Below are 15,813 nucleotides of genomic sequence, written 5' to 3'. Positions count from 1 at the left end.
GCTAGGGGTTTGCGCCTCCGTCCCAACCTTGAAGAATTCAACCCAACCGCTTCTAATGAACCTTTCCCCTAGTGTTACTGATATCAACCGTGCAGTTTGGAAAATAATATTTGGAAATGAATGAAACTACTTTCTTAAATATAAGTGGTGTTATACAGGGTGTTTCTGAAAAGTCCATCACAAATTAAGGGGCGTGTTTATGGGGCCAAACTGAGCGGAAAGTACCAAAGAACATGGGGTGTACAACATTTTGTTACGGAGATATGGCCTTCCAAACATTCGCCCCTAAAACAAGGAAATATCCAAAAATGAGGAGTAACACTTAAGACCGACTAACCAGCTTGTTTAAAATTACTAGACAATTTCAATAGCCTTTAATCGAACAATTGATTTCTACCTTTACTAATCAGAAGCGTATAAATGAGTAGAAGTATGCCTACGGTGGTAATGTAAAATTAATCCCAAGTGACATGATGTTTCAAGATCTTCCCAGCACCAAGTAAAATGGTTCTGATTGAAGGGACTTTTATTAGCACAGCGTAAACAACGTTATTTTCAGGAATTAGTCCAAATGTCCACGGGCGGCATTTCAAAAACGAGGCAGTCTTTCGAATGATACTTGGACTTGTTGGAAGATCCCTGGCTTGTTCCTGTTATCTCAAACCGTAAAAAGCTACGCAAATCTTCATCATCACGGACAACACTCTTGTACGTTAGGTATGACCTTGAGAAAACCTAAAAGGACATCTCGAATGTATTTGAAAAACCCATCTGAACGAAACAAATTAAAGTTTGTTCTTGTTTTTGGGACCACCTTTGTGGGCCATTAACGCCGAAACGTGGCTCTGCATTGTAATTGTTCTCTGGGCGAGTTTACTCTGTTGGAAACAAACAACACGCCCCTTAATTGGAGATGGGTTTTTGAAATACATTCGAGATGTCCTTTTAGGTTTTCTCAAGGTCATACCTAACGTACAAGAGTGTTGTCCGTGATGATGAAGATTTGCGTAGCTTTTTACGGTTTGAGATAACAGGAACAAGCCAGGGATCTTCCAACATGTCCAAGTATCATTCGAAAGACTGCCTCGTTTTTGTAATGCCGCCCGTGGACATTTGGACTAATTCCTGAAAATAACGTTGTTTACGCTGTGCTAATAAAAGTCCCTTCAATCAGAACCATTTTACTTGGTGCTGGGAAGATCTTGAAACATCATGTCACTTGGGATTAATTTTACATTACCACCGTAGGCATACTTCTACTCATTTATACGCTTCTGATTAGTAAAGGTAGAAATCAATTGTTCGATTAAAGGCTATTGAAATTGTCTAGTAATTTTAAACAAGCTGGTTAGTCGGTCTTAAGTGTTACTCCTCATTTTTGGATATTTCCTTGTTTTAGGGGCGAATGTTTGGAAGGCCATATCTCCGTAACAAAATGTTGTACACCCCATGTTCTTTGGTACTTTCCGCTCAGTTTGGTCCCATAAACACGCCCCTTAATTTGTGATGGACTTTTCAGAAACACCCTGTATATGATAAGTATGCCATAAATTAATGGGGATGTTCATTGGTTTGTTCGATTTTGAATCAAAAAATTTCTATAACATTTTGCCATCCGGACAACAAGGTCGGACTATTTCGCCTCTCCTGAGTCGGAAAATACGTAATTAGCGTCGCGCTGACGTGAGTTTTCAAGACCCAATGAGATGCTGGTTGTAATTTAGAGGCGGGGATTAACTCCGAACCTGCGTTTGGACTGGAGATAAAGCTGGAAATGTGGCGAATTTATACCTTCTCCCTAATAAACTAGACATCACTTCTTGCCCTTACATTTAATTAAGAATCTGGAAGACAATGGACCTTGCTAATTTAACTAAGTTGTCGTCCTTAAAATACTCAAATCAATACTCGGGAACAATGGCCCGGACGGCAAAATGTCATAGAACAATTTCCACTCAAAATCACTCTTCATTTAAGCAGACTTATCAGAAACACCCTGTATATTTTGAACAATGGATAGATCCTCAATTTTACACTTCCAAGGATTAGTTCGTCAGTCTTTAACAGATGACTGTCTTTCCGTCGACCAAGAGCAGCAATTATACGTGGTTTGACCATCTTGTATCTCCAATATCTTCCCGATTCCTTTCCTTATATATAAGTATTCTGATTTGATTTATGGCTGATTCGCTTTCAACATCGACATCAGTGGAGAGGGGAATTCGTAGATGAGTGATATCAGGCGCCACTTTGTCGGAGGAAGTATCTCCCCCCCGTTATCGGGATGGAGGGCACACAGACATTTTTCACTAATGTTTGACTGTAACATTTGACCTCCAATTACTTCCCTGTCAGACATATTTTCTCAAAAAGAATTGTTGCTTTTGTTATCGAGTAGCGTAACGAAGAATTTATTTATTTTTCTCTCTAGAATTAATGATTTGACACACACCGAAGTATATAGATCAATATTTATGGGATAAATGTTCGAGTTCATGTTGTTTTCTTTCTTTCTCTCTTTATTCAACGGTCCGGTTGACCTCTATATCAGCTATGGACCATCGCGTGTGTGTGACCGTTCTGTGTGCTGTGTTGCGTTGCGAGGCCGTGAATGCGGGACATTGATTTATAACGTATATCGTTTTGAACAGAGAGGATAAGAAGAGTTTGCTTATATATACCTTTTAAAAACGAGGCTCAAAACGTTTGTTGTTATACTTTTATATATGCCTGGTCATTGCACGAAATTTCTGCTCCAAATACTTCTTTTTCTATAACCGGTTTATCCGGTTATCTGATCTGAAACCATTCTCAATCTCAATCTCGAAATGAGTGGTTTAGGCCTATTTTTAAGGTTACGTTTTATAGTCTGCCTTAAATGCGAAACAGGATTAAAAGATGTTGCAGGGAGCCCACCGGTCCTATAATTCCTATAAATTCCTATATTTTTGAACCTGTCCTATATTATCCTATAATTTCATGAAAGGTCCTATAATATCCTATATTTTTGACTTAGTCGAAGTTTTCGTATAGTTTAGCATCAGATTTATCAAAATTTAGCTTTTTTTTATCGAGGTCACATATGAATAGACACCGAAATTGTGGAGCTCGCTTAGGATTTTTTATATATTATATTATGTTATATTTTAATTAAGTTCTTCTGAGTTTTCAAAGTAAAATCCAATTTGTTATTTTTTACTTTTTGGGATATTTCTACAAAGTTTAAGCCCCAAATTTGTATCATACATGAGCATTTTTAGTCCTATATTTTCCTATAAAAACACATTTTTTCTCCTATAAAATCCTATAATTCCGGAAAAAAATTCCTATTTTTCCTATAAGGAATTTAAATTTAAGAGTGGGCTCCCTGATGTTGCTAGTGTCTTTGATTATGATTAAATCAATTGCTAAATCGTACAATTCTTAAGCCTAAATCGATTTATGAACGAATTTCTGCAGTTTAAGGAAAAATAGGCCTATTTTTAAGATTAAGTGCATTATGACTGGTACCGTAAATGGATTGCAAACATCTAGAACTGTCGTTACAAATATGATCTGTCTAAGACTAAATGAATTGAAAGATATTACTATTCTTAAGCCTAAATCGATTTATGAACGAATGTAACCAGTTTAAGGAAAAATAGGCCTATTTTTAAGATGAATTGATGTCTGATGCCTTAAATGGATTGCAAACCTCTAGAACTGTCCTTACAAATATACCTAAGACTAAATGAATTGAAAAATATATTGCTATTCTTAAGCTTAAATCCTTAATCGATTGTCGAACAAATTTCACCGATTTAAGGATAATAGGTCTATTTTTAGATTAAGTAATGTCGGCTGTCTCAAAGGGAAGAATGCAAGACAAAGAACTGTCGTTACGAATGTCTATTTAGGACTGAATCAATTGCACAATCGTGTAGTTCCTAACCCTAAATCGGTCCTCGAACGAGTTTCATTAGTTTAAGTAAAATATAGGCCTATTTTTAAGATTAAATAGCCTACGTTATAGGGAATGAGAGGCTGAAAACTGTCTAATACCAAGAAGCAATATCTAGTTTACTAGGGAGAAGGTATAAATTCGCCATCTTTCCAGCTTTATCTCCAGTCCAAACGTAGGTCCGGAGTTAATCAACCCCCTCTAAATTATAAACAGCATCTCATTGGTTCTTGAAAGCTCACGTCAGCGCGACGCGAATGACGAAAATTACGTACTCTCCGACTGAGGAGAGGCGAAATAGCCCGTCCTCCTTTTACGTCCCTCCTTGTATTTTGAAAGGGGGGGGCTGGGACTATGGTGGGCGAATGCTAAGGCCAGTAATACCTTCTCCCTAGTAAACTAGATATCGCTTCTTGATTCAAGTAACTTAAATTAAAGCCAAGGTTTTAGAAGTGGTTTGGTTGATCTACTACTCAAAGTCGGGTTCGCAAACCCTTTACCACAAAACCTGTAAATGTCGTCTTATTACAGACCCGTAGCATTTTAACTTTATGGTTCATCCCTTATTAATCATGGTTTTATTGAATTTAAAAGATGTTTAAAATTATGCCTAGTAGAGTAAGCGATAAAAAGAAATGACTTGATTTTCCCTATCAACCGGTAAAATTTAATATAGGTTAATAAAACCAGTTTTAATTTCTGGTCCACTTGTAAACAGCCAATTTTCCCAAATTTCTCTAATATTTTTGGTTGACCTAATTAATTACAAACACGAGTTCAGTTTATACATTTTGGGGTAATTTCTGGAAGGTTAATTTACCATTAACTTTCAGTAGTGAGCTATTTAGAAACTTCATTTTAATTTAATTTAAATACCTAAAACTATGACAATTTTGATGAAATTATATACTTAACGTCTATTGAAAAGATAATGAACGTTTGGTTATATTTTAATTTTAAAGTTATGACAAGTAATTACTAATTAGACATTTTAATTAGTATAAAAGTACTTAGGTATGCAAGGGAATAAAATAAAATTGAATGCTGTATTTTAGACGTGAAAAGTGTTGATATGAAGTTAGTCGGTAGTTATGCTGAGGGCGTTTCATACCTAAAACGATATATCTATACTATATATATTTTAGCATTTCCTTTATAGGTATATCCCGCCAAAATATTCGGGTTTTTTTTTGTTTTTTTTTTCTTGTCTTTCTTCCTGCCCTTTATCAAACAGATAAAAGGCATATAGCACCTGTAAAAGCTGACGGCCAGTCTCACGTATAACCAACATCTATCCATACAAAAGAGCTGGCTGGCCGGAGACGGTGGCGAACGAGCGGTGGGACGTGTTTGGAATAAAACATAATTTATATCCCCCCTAACTACGTAAGCCTTGGCCGTGGATATAACGTAAGGGTATGACGCCGTTAACCCGAATGTGCGGTGTCAAGTAACATTGGAAAACGGTAAACCTTTCCCCGTATACGCAAATTAGTACCGTTTCGTGCACGCCGCTAGAAGAATGAGCGTCAAACCAACCGACCAACACAATATTATATAGCCGAGGCTTAGTGTAAAACATTCGTTAAATAACCGTGAATAAAGATTAAATGGGGGAACGAAATAAAAAATAACCTATCTGATAAGGGTACTGCATTATTAACTAACTCGCCGCGAACACGTTTATAACGTTGGAAAGACGAATGGAACGGTTGCCATAGCAACACGCACAACAAGCTGAAATTCTCTTCCATGCAACGTGAATTCACGCTCTCCCGCGTGGTTTATTTTTTGTTGCCGTTTTTGGCCACTCGCGTCTCTGTTTTGGCTTTACGGCCCTCCTAGCCGTTTTACAACAAAACTGCTAAAGCTAAAGGGGTATTGGTGGTGGAAACAAAGAGGATATACAATTGAGGAGTAGACAGTTCTTGATAAATCTTTTGGACCTACTTCCGAGACTCTTGTTTCATTGGTAGCCAAGTAGTTACCTCTGTCTTACTATCACTTCTCGCATTCATAGAGGATATAATGTAAAACAGATGACAGTTTTTAGTCAATAATGATATGTCTTTTACAGGAGGTAATCAGCCAGGGGGGGAACCGGAAATGAATAGTAAAATTTTGTTGAGATATTCCCTTATGCCTTACTGGGTAAAGTGTCTTCTCCTCAACTGTATATCCTCTATGGTGGAATATTAGGTTTAGAGGGGCCCCGGGGAAAGTGTGGGGCCATGCAGTCCAGCGAACCAAAGGGAGTCTGCTTGGGGTTGGGGTTTCCATTAGCTCGATTGGAAAGGACGAGCAGTTGGGCTCTAGCTTTTTGCCGCGTTTGGGATCGCCTTAAGGGTCAGCCGGCCAGTCAAAGAGAATATAGGCCAATGGAACGTTACTTTTTCTCCAGCTTTTTTTTGCAGAAACCATAGAAACCAAACGTTATAAAGAAAGATGGTATGACTAGAAGCCCGTTACTTGAAAAGCAAATTGTCCATATTCCATTTCTTTGCCACGTTTTATGGCGTAGAGTTATCACTAAAGAGGTTTCTTTGTGTTATCAGACCTTTGTTGAGTCAATAAGCTATAGAGTGCAAGTCCGTTTCAATCAGTAGGCCTAAAGATGAAACACAAAGCTGAAAGTTTATTTTAGGCCTTTAAATAAACATTATCTGCCATCTGGCTATAAAAGGGAATAAGCATGAATGGTTAAATCGAATTAACAAAACTCATCAAAGCATTCGCCTTGGTTTTAAGGTAACCCATCTTGCTCTTTTGAACGTATAACTAGAAGCTTCATGTTTTTCCAATATCTTCAATCGGTGTGGGCCACGTGGAAGAGCTTGATGCTACCAAGAAGTGATATCTAGTTTACTAGGGAGAAGGAGGTATAAATTCGCCACATTTCCAGCTTTATCTCCGGTCCAAACGTAGGTCCGGAGTTAATCCCCGCCTCTAAATTACAACCAGCATCTCATTGGTTCTTGAAAACTCACGTCAGCACGACGCGAATGACGAAAATTGGGTATTTTCCGACTGAGGAGAGGCGAAGTAGCCCGGACTCCTTTTACGTTCCCCCTTGTACTTTGAAAGGGGGACTGGGACTATGGCGCGCGTATGCTTAAGCATCTTATACCTCCTCCCTAATAAACTGGATATCACTTCTTGATGTTACTTCAATATATAGTCTTTCATTACCGAGACGAGAGAGGGAGGGAGAGAGAGAAAGCAGTTGGCGAAAAAACGTGAAGTTATCCGAACTATTGGGTATTGGATATATATACGTAGACAATAGCGATAGATGAATGGGCATGCAATTTTCCATCTATTTCGGGAGCTTTTTCATCGGTGCACCTGCGTCTCCTGTAGATCCCAGCACTGGTAAGAAATTGGTACTAGGCCTAAGGGATCTGGTATTCTTTTGAATAGTTTTCCTCTTTGGTTAAGTTCGATCTCGGCTCTCTTCAGTGTTTGTTTAACTAATTACGTTCATTTTTAAATGGTTTTAACACCCACACCGTTCTGCCTAAAACCTACGTCTTCTTTTGTTAACACCACGAGTTTATAAGATGTGTTCCATAAGTGTGTCACTGGTTAATGAGGGCTTTTCGTGAAGTGACGTAGGTCATAGATTTTTGTAGCATCCTAGGAGCGAAGGCACTCTGCGTTGCCCGTCAGCCCGTCGGGACATTTTTTATTACTTTTCATGCTAACATTATTCCATAAAGAAGGGTTTTTAAATTTCTGGCCGCCATTTTAAAAGATGGCAACAAATCGAACCCGAAAGACCATTCAGCCCGTCAATGGGTTAAAGGAAACCACTGTACTAAATATTTTTGAAATCTGTTGAAACGCGCGGACTTGCATAGAGAATATTTTTTACATTTCTGGGCGCCATTTATTAAGATGGCGGCGGATTGGAAAAACCTTTCTTAGTACGCGCCTACTACTTACGAATAACGGTCCTGCAAATTTTCAGCCTTCTAGGGCAAGCGGTTTGGGCAGGGCGTTGATTATAAGTCAGTCTGTCTGGACTTTGATTTATACATGTATAGATATAGATAAACTTATGTTAACAAGCGTTGGTGTCTTCAATTGTCCATTTGCCTTTGGTATTAAATGTAGCTAAGTTTCAAAAGTTAGGAAATATTTTTGGCACAAAAAGTAGGCCCGGTTCGTGCGAAAAGTTTTAGCCTCTAGTTCATTGTAATATACCCCAATTATTGCAAGTTTATAAATTTTCTTAAATTTAAACCATTTTGAAAGATGAAAATCCATCTTACGCAGATGCCCCCGTCGTATGCGGTGTAGCCTAGAACAATTAGGGATGACGTGTACGCGTTACGTCAATTCAAATTAGGCTTAAGGATGAACTGGTGGGATAATGCGAGCGTAAAACGAGGGTAAATATTTTTAAAATCACTTTCCTTTTTGAAATTTCTCCGGGATATCTTTACTGAAGTGAATTTTTGTATATTACCATTTTTGATAAAAGATAATTAGTCTAATACCCTTGAGATCACGGTCCATTTATATTGAAGCGAAGGAAAATGTATATGTGTATTTTTCTTAATTGGTTTTTCGCTCCGTTTCTCCTCAACACATCCTCGCGAATTTTTATCTTGATCTTAAAAACAACGTTTCATTTTTCTTTCATGGATTTTTTGTTTGATTCTGTTTTCGCTTTTCTTCATTTATTTTTTAGAGTGCGTGTATTTGTGTGTGATGTTATAAGAGAAAAATGCACCTTTAACCTTTTCCAAAGTGAGGAAATGTTTGGTATAATAAGATTGAAAAAGGTTTGTTTTGCTTCGATTCGGTTGGAAAATGTACATAGCTCTAACCTAAATTGAAAGTTATGGCAAACAATTTTCTTCATCAATTATACAGGGTGTTTCTGATAAGTCTGGTGGCATAAATTAAAGGGGGATGTTCTTTGGGGGGGATCGATTTTGAGTCGAAAATGTAACTTCTATCTTCATTTTGACACAAGGGACACTGTTTTCGAGTTATGATTTGAGTGTTTTAGGGATGACCCCTTAATTAAATTAGAAATGATTCTTTTTCAGTTTCTTAATTAAATTTAACGGGGTCATCCGTAAAATACTTTGGACAATCTTAACTTGAAAACAGTGACCCTTATTGCAATCAAAATGGAGATAAAGTATAGAACATTTTCAACTCAAAATCACCCAAAGAACATCCCCCTTAATTCATGGCAGACTTATCAGAAACACCCTGGCGTATAACCTAGCGCGAATTACTCAACCTAGCGCGAATTACTCAACCTCGCGCTGCTACCAACCAATAGAATCAGTTATAAAGACGTCAGAATTACGAGACTAGACGGATAGTAAGTTCTCAAGCCCCGCCCACAAACCCCGCATAGAAATTAACGTGGGAGATATGTTCGCACAATTATTCCTATTGGCTGTATATGTATTCCTGGAAGTATCTAAACTGGTTACCGGCGAAGGTAATGAAGAATAAGAATAATCAATTGATTGAGTAAATGACTCGGTCAGGTCAGGGTGTCTCTGATGATGGACGGGAGAGAAAAGGGTCAAGGGTTATAGGTGTTGTAGGTTTATGAGAATACTTTATTTGAACTATAGTATTTACTATCCCAAGTGTTACATTTTACCAAGAACGTATTCATGCTGATATGAGCATGAATCCGTTCTTGATTTTACTAATATAGAAATGTAGGCCTTAACAGGTTAAAAACTCCTTAGAAAGGGTTGATTTATTTCTCGTACGCTGTGAGAGACTTGAGAATAAAAACGCGTCTCTAGAGTAAGGGAAGGGGAGGGGAGGCCCAAGGTTTTCTGGATAATATTACTAGACAGTGCACGCTTTCTTTTCTTTTTTCATACCTCCTCTTTCATATGTTTTTTTCTTTCACGGCAACCCCTTTTTTTCTTCCTCGGATCTCGCGTATTACGGAAGAGGTGTTTCTGACACGATCAATGTACTTATCGAAAACTCTCGGTTACAATACGTTGCCGATCAACAGATCCTTATTTTCGAGAGTATCTTGATAAAGATAGTGTTACACCCAGATCCAGGAATTCTGGATCATGAGTTAGGCGGCGTCTCTACAGTGTGCTGCATGGGGAAATGGAGGAAAATGCTTAGAGATGAACTCGATAAAGATACTTATTTGGAGATTGGGTTTTTTTTTCGTTGAAGGTTTCGCTTAAGTTATTTGTTTCGGATGGAATCTATGATACTGTTGAGTCTTTAATCGCCTAATTGGGTTTTTGGGAATGATATTTACTGTTTCGCCATAAGTTTGCGGTATTGTGCAGGCTAGATTGATTGTGGCTTTTATCAAAATGGAAGCTGAAGGGGTAGTGTAACTATAGGTGCGAAAATACCTTAAAAACGGTAAATAATACTTCAAATTTTTTAAAAAACTAAATTAAATACCGCCCTGAACATTGGTGATTTAAAATTTATTTTTTTCACGTGTATATAGTCTATTAAACCACGTAATAGGGTGTTTCTTAAAAGTCCATCAATAATGAAGGAGCGTGTTTATTGGGCTACTTTGAGTCGAAAATGTTCTATGACATTTTGACGTCCGAGCCACTGTTTTCGAGTAATGATTTGCATGTTTTAGGGATGATCCCTTAATTAAATTACAGTTGTATTTCAATTTTCTAATTAAATTTAAGGGGTCATACGTAAATTACTCCAATGCTAACTTGAAAACAGTGGCTTGGAATGCAAAATAACATAGAACATTTTCAACTCAAAATGGTCCAATAAACACGCTCCTTCATTATTGATGGACTTTTCAAAAACACCCTTAAACCGGTAAATTTACCAATCAAATTTTTGGAAAAACCAAAATTAAATACCGTTCTGTAGGCAATTTATTTGATTGTGGCTTCTATCAAAATGGAAGCTAAAGTTATAGTGTGGTAAATTAACTATTCAAGTCAGATACTAAAAAATTAAATTGTTTTTCGAGTAAATAAATTTATAATAATTTCGATAATTTGAAGGCGCCAGTCTTCCTGGAATATATGAAATAATTCCATATTGAGTTACCGAGGATACATTCTGATTTATTATGCTTTATCTGTAAAAATCAATAGCTTAGTCTCGGTGAGTTGAAAGGGTATTTCGATTTTAGCCTGTTGCATTTGGTATTGTTAAGCCTTAGTCGTTTTGTCGTATATAGACTACATGTTCAGCTTCTTTCGTTCAATAAAGGGATGGTGAAGTACCATAAATTTATAAGATGTGTGTTCCATAAGTATGACACTACCTATACTTCATAATGCTAGCGCTGGACTTTCTGAAAGTTAGTTCGAGAATGACAAACGAGAATTGAAGTGCTACACTCGGTAGTTTGGCAGTCATCTTCCTATTTAGGCTGTACTAAGCCTTTGACAACGCCTCACCAGGCATCGCTTTACGAAAATCTATGATGTTTCGCCTGCGTCACTTCATGAAAAGCTTAAGTTTGTAACCAGTGACAAACTTATGGAATATATCTTATGTAGAAAATTACTTCTTACTAGTGTCGTCCCCCCTGGCTTTGCATACATTAACTTGAAAACCTCGAACGGAATTTATGGTCATATTAAAAAATATGCGCGTATTTCAAAACTGCCTGACTTTTGTTACAACTCAATGCCTTGTCCTTCGTAATATAAGTTTAATTAATTTGTGTATGGGGAAATTACACTGAACTTTAAGTCATAACATAATTTTATATCTCATTTTTTCTTGGTTTCAAAGCCCTTTATGCTAATGGAAACCTGACATTCGCGCGTTCTGTTTTCATTATCAGCAGCCTTTACAAAATAAAAGTGTTATATCTATTATTTTTTTATTATTATTATTCTCTTTGTTTTTGGGTGTGGATCCCCTTATGTTGCTCGCTGAAAAATGACCCTATTTTATTAGTGATAATTTACGCCCTTAATGGGATTGTCCCCTTGGACCCTAACCCTTATACTAGTATAATATGACCTTGCAATTAATTTCAAAGTCGACGACCAAAGTCGGAAAATATTTCTATAATGTTAAAACAAATAAATCGTCATATACAGGTTTTTTTTATCTTATTTTGTAAAATCCACTGTTTGGATTGTCTACCGAGGTACCCGTCAGTTGTATTCGTGATACGTCAGTGTTAAGGTTAAAGGGCATACAGGGTGTTTCTGTTAAGTCAGGCATAAATTAAGGGGCATGATTTTTGGGCGATTTTGAGTTGAAAATGTAACTTCTATCTCCATTTTGGCGTCCGGGCCACTGTTTTCGAGTTATGATTTGAGTGTTTTAGGGATGACCCCTTAATTAACTTAGAAATAATTGTCTTTCAGTTTCTTAATTAAATTAATAAATACTCAAAACGTTACTTGAAAACGGTGACCCTTAGGGCAAAATGTCATAGTTAACATTTTCGACTCAAAATCGATTTCCCAAAGAACATCCCCATTATTTTATGGCAGACTTATCAGAAACCCCTGTATTGTCTCTCTGATGGCTTGTTTACTGTTTTTGAACAGTTTTGAAAAAGTCGAAATGTGTCATCATTTTGTTGTCAAACGTCGAAACCCTTTATGAAAATAGTTCAGGATATTCTCATGTCATATCAAAACAAGCTCTCTAGCCAGGTAAAAATTTATCTGGTCTTTCCAAAAGGGCTCAAAGCGGTTTTAAAGTGTTTGTGGAGTAAACTCGGCTCGATTAAATGTAAGCCGCAATTAATCTCTTATGCAGAAAAATATGTTAGTGATTAGCCCCTCGGATTTTAATATTGTTGCTACATATTTTTGTAACACTAATTTTGTTAATTAGAAACAGTAGTTATTAAAGTTGACATGTGACGTATTAAGTGAGAACGAAATAATGCGTTCTTAATTAACCCAAAAAGAATAAACTAATTATGTTGTAACTCCCAATTATTCAAAAACATGCGACACTATTTTTGTTAATTACGCTATTAAATCTAATTTAAAATAGTACTTATCAAGTTTGGCGTGTAGCTTATTAAGGCACAACGAAATGTGTTCTTAATTAAAGAATAATTAAACTAATTATGTTGAAATTTAAAATTCTTCAAAAATTGCGAGACTAATTTTGCTAATTACGCAGTTAAATCTCATTTAAATGCTTTCCAAATCAACCCGAAACTAATTATGTTGAAACTTCCCTCAATATTATTCAAAAATAACCTCAAAATCCGGCTTTATTTTTCCACATTTTCTCAGTTAAAAAAAAAGCAACATTTACCCAACTTGCATTGTTAGACGGAATAACAAATCCCCAAAAACCCTAATTGGGACATTTTGATTGGTTAAAATTCAGAGGTTTTGGTGGTTTTTCCCGCTTTTTTTCCAATTCTACGCTTATTTCGGGCTTTATTTGAGTCCCGTTGCTTGTTAGGCTGGATTACGCGTCTTTCCTTCACGCTAATTGCGACGTTTGCAACCCATAATCTTATTTCTGGAATGTTTAGTATCGTCCTAGAGCCATTCTGAGTTTTGCCCCAAAAGCTTATCCTCCCTAAACCCAAATATTGAAGTTTTGAGTCGGGAATTAAGGAAGTCTCTAGAGAGTTATTTAGATATCTGATTGGTTTAATCCTGTACGTAATATTCCCAATAAGTCTATAGATACGTATAGATTAGGAGAAGGTTAAAATTTATGGATTCCCCCCCCCCAGGGGTTGACCATTTTTGATTAGGGAGCGTTATATAATTATGTGAAAGTTTAAAATCAATGTAATCACTGTTTTAACGTTCAATCATAGTATCTCAATATTATTACAATGGTGCATGTTTTACTCAATCAAACTCTAGTCATGATTTTGTTTTATTTTTATGACTATTTAATCAAACCAGGCATGTTTTCTTTAATCACTCTAGTCATGATTTTCTCATTATACATCTAATCATGATTTGATCGGTAATTAATTTCTCAATATACATCTAATCACGATTTGATCGGTAATTAATTTTTCAATATACATCTAATCACGATTTAATTAAATTGGTCATGATTTCTTCAAAATAAACCTAATCAAGATACATTCATTATTTCAATATAATTATGTTGAAAAATCCGTTCTTTTATTATTTTTAGTTCTTCTCTTTCGATCTTTTATACCACTAATTTTTAAATTTATATTTAAAATCGATTTTCAAAGCTCTCAAGTCTTGCTTCATTTACAATAACGATCCTAACGATTTAATTATAAATTAACTTGGCTTACTAGTATAGTTTTACATATTTTACAACTCTAATATTTTAGTGTTCAGAGGGAAAGACATTTCTACAGGGGCCCTATAAGAAATATATGGCGAAATTCAGCCTGGTGGGATGCTTCCCCTAAACACAGCCATTGAAAACTTCTAAAGACACCTTAGGAAATTTTATATAGATGCACCCACATACCCAACTTTGCCTTAACGCTTCAATCAGATAGTCAACGGTGTTAGTTGCGGAAATATGACACGTACCTCTCTATCGCGGTCGTTTCAGACAAAAATCGTAACAATAACTACTAAAATTTGCATGCCAGATAATAAACAATAAACAAGAAGTATTTTCTAAGAGCTTTTACGGTTCCTTTTAAGTGAAGAGCCAAAGTTCAATAATCTAATATGATCTTTAGGTTAATTTTTATAAAATATTGTAGTAAATGCTGTCGTAATATGTAATTCATTTTAAAGAGAACGAACAACAAAAAAAATTATATGTTCAAAATTATAAGTTATACCCGAAATTCATAATTTTTATCTTACCTTCTCGTTTGACATTTGCGGAATTTTTGCTTCTCAAAACGTCAGCAAAATCGATAAGATAAGCTCCTGATACCGTTCGCGATGGTCCAGTCGTGTGTGGCGTTAGAATGGTCAAAAAAGTGACCACCACGACACTCTGAAAAACTCCCGGGTTCAAACTCAATGGCATCTCTCAATTACTCTTATGTCCAGTGTTCAAATACGATTCCTCCGTTTAATACTTCACGCTCTAACTAAAATTGCTCCTTTTTCAATTAATATAAAGCAACTTTAAAAACAAATTGTGAAGAGAGTTTAGAAATCCGTTAAAAAACCTGTTTTTATTTAACTAATAACGACTAAACTAATTAATTAAAATTGGCGTTTAGAATTAAGAAATAATCGAAGAATAGTGTATGTGGTTTAGTTCTTGGTACGCGGTTAAACTGTCAAGAGTCGTGTCGTATCGTAATGTAGCGAATACTCGTTCGTTCGCGAACCAGACGACGAAGACGGTAGTAGTGAGTGTTCGAGAGAAAGTGAGTGATTTTAGAGACTTCGTTTCCTCCACTTGAATACAACTTTGGTTCTCCCAACTGAAGCGAACCGGTAGGGACTGATCCGAGATCTCTCGGAGTTTGTTCTGTTTAGGCCTAACCTCCGTTTTTCAGCTAGGTACGATATCTCTTCCCCCCCTCCCCCTCATCTCCCTTTTCTACCATGTACTGTTGACCTACAGAATATCTTCCCCGTTTCTACCTATTAGGTTTGTTACAATCTACCTTTCGTAGCGTTATTTTCTCTCTGGGCGCGATTAAGTGTATATGACAGGAGGATTTTGGTAGAAGGAATTGTACTGTATAGCCTTGTACCGTCTTTCTTCCCTTGGTATATTTACTACTATATATAGGGGAATTCATAATGTACAATAGGTTTATTTGCCATGCAGTGTGGACAGACGCTTATGAAGCGAGTTTAATGGGAATATGTCGTAACTGCGGTTAAAGGTTATGCTGTGGAAACTATAGGGAAATCATTTTATCTATGCCTGTTTATGTCTAAACAAAGAATGGATATGAAATAGTTGATTTTATATTCAATCTTTAGTTTAGTTGTGTTTTATGTTGGTAAATA

The 15,813-nt window shown here is 36.3% G+C and overlaps 2 protein-coding genes across 7 annotated transcripts in view; one reads left to right on the top strand and one right to left on the bottom strand.

Moving 5' to 3' along the window:
* The window catches only part of LOC149717272 (IDLSRF-like peptide), a 46,630-nt gene extending 31,736 nt beyond the window's left edge, over positions 1 to 14,894 (bottom strand). Inside the window, exon 1 of the mRNA XM_089837445.1 lies at positions 14,701 to 14,894. Coding sequence (XP_089693571.1) covers positions 14,701 to 14,869 — 169 coding nt within the window. The 5' untranslated portion in view covers positions 14,870 to 14,894. The remainder of the gene's footprint in view (positions 1 to 14,700) is intronic.
* Positions 1 to 15,813, top strand: part of LOC149717266 (IDLSRF-like peptide) — a 221,626-nt gene that overhangs the window by 27,067 nt on the left and 178,746 nt on the right. The gene's annotated exons all lie outside the window — the stretch shown is intronic.

The sequence above is a fragment of the Phalangium opilio genome, unplaced genomic scaffold (genome assembly GCF_054372755.1).
Source record: "Phalangium opilio isolate 3A_F unplaced genomic scaffold, DU_Popi_V2 ptg000003l_1, whole genome shotgun sequence".
NCBI classification, from domain to species: Eukaryota; Metazoa; Arthropoda; class Arachnida; order Opiliones; family Phalangiidae; genus Phalangium; species Phalangium opilio.
The sequence above is the reverse complement of the archived record's forward strand: the minus strand, read 5'-3'. Positions and strand labels throughout refer to the sequence as shown.